This window comes from Austrofundulus limnaeus, unplaced genomic scaffold, assembly GCF_001266775.1.
Source record: "Austrofundulus limnaeus strain Quisiro unplaced genomic scaffold, Austrofundulus_limnaeus-1.0 Scaffold166, whole genome shotgun sequence".
Taxonomy (NCBI): domain Eukaryota; kingdom Metazoa; phylum Chordata; class Actinopteri; order Cyprinodontiformes; family Rivulidae; genus Austrofundulus; species Austrofundulus limnaeus.
Window position 1 is genome coordinate 1,027,072 of NW_013952568.1, and position 9,630 is coordinate 1,036,701.

General features: G+C 41.7%; 1 protein-coding gene across 1 annotated transcript in view; it reads left to right on the plus strand.

The window, feature by feature from the left end:
• Positions 1-8,682, plus strand: part of golga5 (golgin A5) — a gene marked incomplete at both ends in the record, with an annotated part of 10,256 nt that extends 1,574 nt beyond the window's left edge. Inside the window, 4 exon segments of the mRNA XM_014017347.1 lie at positions 7,645-7,815; positions 8,056-8,184; positions 8,263-8,361; positions 8,460-8,682. Coding sequence (XP_013872801.1) covers positions 7,645-7,815; positions 8,056-8,184; positions 8,263-8,361; positions 8,460-8,682 — 622 coding nt within the window.
• Positions 8,683-9,630: the final 948 nt, after the last annotated feature.

Genomic DNA, 9,630 nt, shown 5'->3' on the forward strand with positions numbered 1-9,630 from the left:
GCGCTGCGGTGCGCAGGTCGCAGCTGTTCGTTTATACAACCTCTGCTCCGCTCCGCTCCGGCGATCTCCTTCCTGCACGTCTGTCAGACCGGAGCGGAGCAGAGGTTGTATAAACGAACAGCTGCGACCTGCGCACCGCAGCGCAGTGGAGTGGAGACGCATGTACTGTAGTTTAAATCCAGGGTTAGTTTGGTATTTGGCCCTCACTGTACAACTCAAGCAAAAGAATAGAAAATATTATTAAAATGTTCAAGAAGGTGATGGGTAGACACTTGTATACCTGTCTTTGGTTGATTTATGAAGGCAATATTGATGAGCTTGCACACATCTTGTTCTTAGGATTTAACCATTTACATTACCTTCTTCAGGCACACATTCTGAGTTTCAAAACCACTTGGTTCAGGCTATAAGGGTTCAACTTGAGTAGGTTAAGTTTTTAAACTTCTGACTCCTCATAATATTTCTGTGTATTACAGGCATATTTAATAAAGGTAGCAGAAACACTTAAGCTTGCCTGTATTGAAGGAATACCATCTGCAGACAAAAATAAAGTCAACAAGTGTAGAGTTGAGCTGCACCCTGCACTGAAGAATCACATTTTGCTGGGGCAAGATTGCTGCATACTTAAATTGTGATTGTGGCTGGTGTTCCAGAAATAATAATGGGTATCGGTGGATTACTCTCAAGAGATCACACACCATGTGGTTTGACAAGGTGAGACCAGAATATGTGTGGCAGGTGTCACAGTCTGCTCTCTGGATCTCAGCAGGCTGCTGCAGCATAAAAAGGAAAGACTGATTAGCAAATTAGCAGCAGCTGTGCCAATCACCTCCACCTGACACCCTGGAATAGACCTGTCCTATCTCTCTCACTGCAGCTGATCAAAACTCTATCCTATCACAGTGGGGTTGATGTCAGTGTTCATCTATTTTTATCAGAACTTTTAAAACTTACAACAGGACACCAACCTTGTAAGTGCATCCTCCCTTTTCACTCATTGCGATTTTGTTTGTACTTGAAACTTTTTTTTTTTACTCATTATGTTTTCTTGAACCTTGGTTTTCTGTGTGTTGCATCTTTCTGTAACCTTTTGTTCTTTAATAATTCCAGACTCTCTATCGCTGGCTATTTTCCTCCTCCTTGCTCAGCAGTCTGTCTTTTCCACTGTGATCACTCACACTGTCTATTACTTTATCTTCTCTGCCTTTCCTTTTCTCCTCCTCTCTGTTCTGTTCTGGTGTCAGGAGGCCTGAGGGAAGATTTAGTTAAAAAAAATGGTGTAAAACTGACAGGGAGCACAAAAAAGACAAATTACAAAGAGGAAGACAGCCGTAACTTAGTGTCTTGTCAAACTCTTTTTGCTGGTACCATATCTGACCCAGTGTAATTCATGCATCATGAATGAGGAGATGAAAAATTTAACTGTAATTGTTTTGAAGTTTTTCTTCTTTGTTTCTGTAAGAAACCTGGCTATGGAACTGCTAATGTCACCATTATTATTTGCCACTGCTGAAAGACAAAACAATGAGTGATTATGCCTTTGCCTAACCACTTATTTAACTTGTAGTGGTGTAACAATACTGTACATCAATATACATCAATGCATTTATTAAATGATTAATAATTCAATTACACCATGGCAATCATCATATGCCCGATGTAAATCAATATCATATGCCCATATGTAACACAATGATTGTAACATGATAGTGTTAGATGGGTGCATGATATCCCTACTAAGGAGTTAAAATGTCCGTCCGTCCATTTTCTGCCGCTTATCCGGGGTCGGGTCATGGGGCAGCAGCCTAAGCAGACAGACCCAGACTTCCCTTTCCCCAGCCACTTGGGCCAGCTCCTCTGTTGGGATCCCAAGGCTTTCCCAGGCCAGCCAAGAAACATAGTCCCTCCAGCGTGTCCTGGGTCTTCCCCTGGGCCTCCTCCCAGTGGGACATGCCCGGAACACCTCACCAGGGAGGCGTCCAGGAGGCATCCTAACTAGATGCCCGAGCCACCTCAACTGGCTCCTCTCGACGTGGAGGAGCAGCAGCTACAGCTACGCTGAAGTTTGAAGCTTGTGCACTTTGAGGTCAGACGCAGGACAGCTGCGCTACACGGCAGAGCCTCCCCGCCCCTCCCTCCTCTGTGGGGCTGTTTAATGTCGGACGAGGAAGTGGCTTTGCTTTGTTTACAGAGAGCCAGAGCATGTCACGTTCATCAGATAATTAATTCATAATTAATTCACCAGATAATTCAGAGAAGAGGCTCACAGCTCGCTTTCAGGACTATTTTTTTCAGTCTGATGAGTTGCTGCCACGCATTGCTGCGGATCAGGACACGACTGCAGCACTCATTTCAGCTAAAGAGCAGGAGCTCTGTCTGTTTCAGGTTAGTGGACATCATTTAGTAAACTGTCCCGTCAGGAAATATGTCACTATGTCACACAGTGGAGTCTCTCTGATTGGTTGACGCTGCGCGTCGAGCTGCAAAAGTTCAGATTTTCTAACTTCAGCGATTTGTGCCTCAGCGCGTCGAACGCTCAGATCGTTCAAATCGTTCAAATCGCGCTGCTCTAATCGCGCTTGAGGCGCCRCAGMAYTTCCCGACGTTGCYTGAAGCGCGTCCACCATAGACTTTGTATGTAAACCTGCTGCTCCTGACGCTGAAATCGCGTTCGGTGTGAACGCACCATAAGGGAGAGCCCAGACACCCTGCGAAGGAAACTCATTTCGGCCTCTTGTATCCACGATCTCGTTCTTTCAGTCACTACCCAAAGTTCGTGACCATAGATGAGGGTAGGAGTGTAGACCGACCAGTAAACCGAGAGCTTTGCCTTCTGGCTCAGCTCCCGCCTCACCACGACAGACCAGTACAGTGCTCACATGACTGCAGATGCAGCACCAATCCGCCTGTCGATCTCCCGCTCCATTCTTCCCTCTTTCATGAACAAGACCCTGAGATCCTTGAACTCCTCCCCTTGGGGCAGGACCTCCTCCCCGACCTGGAGGCGGCACGCTACCGGTTTCTGGCTCAAGACCATGGTCTTGGATTTGGAGGCACTGATCCTCATCCCGGCCGCTTCACACTAGGCTGCAAACCGCTCCAGCGAGAGCTGGAGCTCACGATCTGATGAAACCAGTAGGGCCACATAATCCGCAAAAACCAGAGATGTGATCCTAAGGTCACCAAAAAGATACCCTCAACACCTTGGCTGCGCCTAGAAATTCTGTCCTTAAGAGTTAAAAAAAAAGATCCCCTCAACACCTTGGCTGCGCCTAGAAATTCTGTCCATAAAAGTTATGAACAGAATCAATGACAAAGGGCAACCTTGGCAGAGTCCAAATCGCACCGGAAAGGAGTCCGACTTACTACCGGCAATGCGGACCGAGCTCTGGGACCGGTCATACAGGGACCTAACAGCCCGTTTCAATGGGTACCCCATACACCCGGAGTACCCCCCACAGGAGTCCCCGAGGGACACGGTCAAACGCCTTCTCCAAGCCCACAAAACACATGTAGACTGGTTGGACGAACTCCCACGCGCCCTCCAGGACCCTGCTGAGAGAGCTGGTCCGCTGTTCCACAACCAGGACGAAAACCACACTGCTCTTCCCGAATACGAGATTCGACTATCCGACGGACCCTCCTCTCCAGAACCTCTGAATAGACCTTACCAGGGAGGCTCAGAAGTGTGATCCCCCTATTGTTGGAACACACTCTGCGATCCCCCCTTTTTAAATAGGGGGACCACCAGAAGTTAAAATGTTAATGCAAAACATGCTATTTTTGTTATTTGAGTTATTTCTATGAATAATCATTTGTAATAGAATAAGATAAGCAGTAAAAACTGTATGTTATATAGGCTGATTGGCTGCATCAAAATTGTATCATGACAGATTTTGTGATATCAAGAAACATGATGAAGGAGATAAAGCAATTTACACCCCTGGTAGCTTGTAGGAAGTTATTGGATGTGACTTTAGATACTGTGACAATATTTGTTGTGATCATAGCTAAAAATAACTCACAACACATACTTTAAGAACAACTCATTGAGTAAAACCTTTGCTTAAAGTGCATGAGATATTTTTACAAAAAACGCAAATGCATTTTTGGAAAGATAGCATGAATAACACAAAAAAACCACAACAGATGACTTGTAATCTTTTTTTATCTAATTTTAAATATTGTTGAGACAGCTAGTTGGCCGTTTCCCCTGCTGTGCTAAGAAACAACATAATTGCTCAAAAGTAGTCCTTTTTTAATAGGCTAAGTTTCAAAGTGCATTAATCAAGAGGAGGTGGTATATATAGGCTGCTGAACAATGGTGCAAATATTCTCACATCAACGACTACTGTTCTAGTATTTGGTTTGGAAGGTAATGTAAAATCAATGCATGTGTGACTTCCTAAAACTGATCATCTCGTGTTATTATGAAATTATAATCAAATAAAATTTTATTACAGTTATTTTAATCTCCTTGTTGTAATTTATGTTTGAAGTGTTTTAGTTACAGTTTGAGTGTGAGAATGGGGACCTAGATGAGTACAATGGCTTTTTTATTCATGAGTTATGGGATGTTTTTTTACTTGGTGAACMCATGGTATCACTGTACAAGAGAATGAATTGTTGTTGTCTTCATTCTCACACCTGTGTTTTGAAACACCTTCTTGTTCTGCTGGTCAAAGAAGATGGATGCACCCTGTGTGTGTGTGCATTTTTACCCATGTGTGTACACAGGCTGCATTGTCATTATAATGCATAATATGGCCATTATCATATTCCTAATTTGCACCCAAATGGTAAAAGACACAAAAAGCACGAAGGGGACGCTGAACTGCATTCCATAAAAGGGTCATAAATCTTCTGTCCTCATTGTCCCTCTACTCTCCCACTTCCCAGCACACACTAACACACATACAGACACACACACACACACACACACACACACACACACACACACACACACACACACACACACGTCTGTCAGATGTGCTCTGCAGTAATTAGGTCTTTCAGGTTATGATAATGTTTGTGCTGTTTTGTGGTTCATCTGTTCACTGGTGCGCAGAATGCTATTAATCACACTGGTCTAAATCACATACTGATTCCAGCACTGTCTTTCAGTGTCTATGTGTGGGACTTTGTGTTCACCTCATTTATGCTGGAAGTACGTTATTTATTTATTTATTTATTTATTTATTTATTTATTTATTTATTTATGTGCTGGAAGAAAATGAAAGGCACCAAAAACCATGTGACTTCTGGAGAGAAACTGAAATCCCGAAGGTGTCACATGACTGTTTACACACATCCCTCACTTATTTATTTTCGATTGAACAAAATTCAGAAAATTCCAGCAGGCACTAGTTTTGTTGATGGAGCATCGTGGCAAAAAATTTCCTGTTGGGCCTCWTACATGGATGTACTCTTTTGGTATCCTTGAACAAGAAAGTGAACCCAAATTTCAGAATCTTTCGGCCATTTATAGATTACAATAAGCTTTGGCCTTCTTGCAGGAGCAGATGGCAAAAAATAAGTTCATTTTGTGATCTTATTTTGTTGTGTGTGATTAATCTATCACATTTTTGTTTTACCACAGACTGCAAATTAACATAAGTCCATGCATCTGACAAATTTACTTAGGGACATGTGCATACTAACATAAAAATAGTATTTGTTAGTCTAAGCATTTTTTTTATCCCAGCAATGTATTTTGTAAAACAGAAAAGGGGTAAACAATCCCAGATTCTAGTACCAGTTCTTTAGAGCATGGTTTTAATCAAGCCATTTTTGTGTTCCCTGAGCTTATGCTCTTCAGTATCATCGTTTGTATGAATAGTGTAAAAGAAAAGTGTTTGTGAAACATACCTGAATGGATATGCAAGCACAGAGATCAATGACACTCAAGAAGAGAAGAGAAGAAAGCAAAAAAGAAAAAAAAATGCAGTAGAGAAAAATACATAAAAAGAGCAATTCCAAGGATTCAAGATCACACATTCATTTCTTTCTTTCTTTCTTTTTTCCTGGGCTATATTTTTGTAAGTTTTTTTTATTCAGAGTCTGACACCTTTCGTTCTTCTTTTTCATCTGCCTACACCTTTTTTTTTTTTGCTTTTTTGCTCAGTTCAGTTCTCCCCCAATGAACAAATAGACAACGAGCAGTGTATAAATTCAGTATATATATGTAAGTGTGTGTGTATATGTGTGTGTGTGTGGGGGGATGTACACATTATGCACATTGTAATCTTGTAAGATATTGTTGTAAAACCGTAAAAAGCAATTTATCTTTAATTACAAATTGATTTAGCATAGCTTGCATAATCCGTCTATTCTTTTTACAAAAATCCTTCGTTTTCACAGTAAATGTTTTATTTTACCTATGAAGCAAAATCACATTATGAGTGAGAGCCTTTTCAGCCGGAGGCACTTCATTTTATCCCTCTTTGCATGATAGCTGTTTCTTTATCCACTCACCATAAAGCCCAAGGATCATCTTATCTGTTCTCATGAGACTAACTGTTACACGATATGGAAATGCAAAGAGGTAACATAATAAAACTGCTAGCACTGCTTTGAATTTACATGTGGAGACGTATAGACTTGGTACATTGCTCCACTTGGACATTAACAAGGAGTTTTGGTAATGAATGAGTGTCTTTGTATTTTTTTAAGTGAAGAAGGTAATGATGAAGATGAAGCTAGTGTTTCTCATCTCGGGTGAATGATGTGTTCTAGAATATGCTTCTGGGGGGTATATCTTGTAGAATGGGGAGAAGGCCTTTGCTTCTTAGTTTGAAAGTGCCTGTGACATCAAATTTTTGTAATAAATACTCATGCATTTATTTTGAAAGATAACATTGGTAACATATTGCAAAAGAAATGTTACCGCCGCTAAGATGAACAGTTGTCGAAAGAATTGCATGTGAAGAAACAGGAAGTGATGACAAAAGGGAACGTAAATACAAACACAAATACAACCTATATATACACGTGTACAACCTCTCTCTCCCTGTTTAAGACTGGCCTGAAGACACATCTTTTCAGATTAGCCTACTAATGTTAACTCTGTTAACATTAGTACACTGTTAACTCTGATTGTTCCTCAATATTTGACTGTTTTGTAGTCCTCATTTCTGTTTCTCCACCACAACCCTATTGTTCAACTTATCTATTTTTTGTATTTCTTTACATGACTGTTACTGTTACTGACTCCTATCAGTCTGTGTATTTACAAATGTTTCTTTTCTATTGTACAGTGTCCTTGGGTGTCCTGAAAGGCACTTTGTAAATAAAATGTATTATTATTATTGTTATTGTTATTATTATTGTTATTATTATTGTTATTATTATTANTAGAAGAGTCGCTGGATTCTTGAGAGCACACGGTCACAGATTGAGAAAATAATCAGGAGGGCCACAAACAGTGTATGAGATATGTAAGAATAAAACAAATTAAGAATATAAATGTCKTAAATGCACTATAAAGAAAAAGAATTAGGCCTAGGTCAAGAGTTACTGCCACTCTCAAGGTGCCATCTTAGGACTTTCTTAGGTATTCTGTGAACATGTTATTAGGTCTAAGAGTGGAAGCAGAAAAGATAAAATAAAAACTGGTAATTGACTGAAATCTACTTTTTCCTTTAGTCCAAAGAGAAGCTGATCAGCAGTTTGAAGGAAGGATCAGGTCTGGACACTGGAGATGGCAGCGTGACCATGGCTCTGGAGGTGGAGGAACTTCGTCATGAAAAGGAGCTTCAGAGGGAGGAGAATCAAAAACTACAGGAACAAGTCTGCACACTTCGAGCAGAAATACAGGTGAGAGTCTACAGTGACAGAAAGACTTTCTTTCCTTACTCCAGTGTTTTCTTTTGTGGTGAGAAAAACAAAGATGGTGTGATTGGATGATGTTCAGACTGTGGGAGACATTCTTTCTGGTGACAAAGCAACAAAACAAATAAACCCTCCTCCATTTTAGATGCTTGAAACCTAAATCAAACTCAACAGAAATATGAGTGATCCACTTGTAAAGAAGTGMTTGTGTGTTTTTCCTCACAGGATTTAGAAAGTCAGGCCCTCGCAGAGGCTGAGACATGGCGGGAGCAGCAGGTACAGTTGCAGGAGCAACAGGCCTTACAGAACCGTGCCAAGCAGGAGTTAGAGGCTGAAGTGGAACGCTACAAACATGTAAGAAACTACAGGAACATCTAATAGCCACCATAAAGCAGCAGTGTATGTGATAATGGTTGAAATATCTGTTGTCAGGAGTTGCAGTACCTTGAAGATGAACAGCATCGAGCCAAAACCACTCTACAGAGCCAAATCAAATACAGAGAAGATGAAATCCAGAAACTCAGGAATCAGGTTAGCTACTATAAATGAGTAGCATGTTGGGGTAACATTTTATAAAGCTCTGCATGTGCAGGATCACTCAGCTCTGTGGTATTTCTCTGCTCTTCCAGTTGACCAATAAGACTCTGAGCAGCAGCAGTGAGACGGAGCTGGAGAACCGGCTCCACCAGCTCACAGAGACACTCATTCAGAAACAGACCATGCTGGAGGCTTTGGGCACAGAGAAGAGCTCCCTGGTGTTTCAGCTGGAGCGGTTAGAGCAGCAGCTGAAGAACGCTCAGGGAGGACAGAGCGGAGGGCCGGCCATCAACATGASCAGCCTGGAGGGTCCAGGTACGACTTTCTGTGCTTATTAACATGGAYTAAAGTAAAACTCAGTCAAACTGAGGGGGCTGGTTGCTTTAGATTGTTTTAATCTATTCTTACGATGTATGTACTCTCTCATTGTGCTTTCTACAATAACAATAAAGCTCTATTCTATTCTATTCTATTCTATTCTAGTCTAGTCTAGTCTAGTCTAGTCTAGTCTAGTCTAGTCTAGTCTCACCTGACACATTTCGTCTTCATTAAACAGACCAGAGTTTGTTTCCCCTTTGGTCCGGACCTTTTATGCAGGTGTGAATCCACTCATACGAACCAAACAACTGGACGGAGACCCAGCTTTGAGGTGGTTTCGGTCCACTTCCACACAAACTCTGGTGTGGTTTGGTTCTGATGTGAATACAGACCGGCCTGGAACCAAACCAGCTACAGGAAACATGCACCTTTTTGGACTTGTCAAGCCACCGTAGCTAAGCAACATTAGCCCTTCAGTGTTGCCAACGCTAACACTGCTCTACAAACAATGATCCGTTGTGGGTCAGCCTGGATTATCTTGTCTGCTTTAGGTTGTGGCATGCATTTAACAACACTAAAATCTAAATGTATCACTGCAGAACCAGCAGTGAGTGAGCTGCTCATAGGCTGTGTCCAAAACAACAGGTCAGGTCCTCTGAAGGTCGAATTCGTCGGCCGCATACGTCACAGCGCCGCYACGAAGGACGTCCAAAACTGAAGACTCGATGCGGCCGACAAATACATCCTTCCATTGACCCGAATCGAAGGACAGGTCTGATGGATCCTTCCCGGCCCAGCGTATCCCATAATGCATTGCGGCCCGACTGGAGATTTTTTATGCTAGTAATGGCAGACGAAGCGAGAGAAAAGAATACATTTTAAATAAAAATATGGTGATATAAAAATTAAAAAAAATTAGCGGTTGTAATTCTAATACTTTTATCA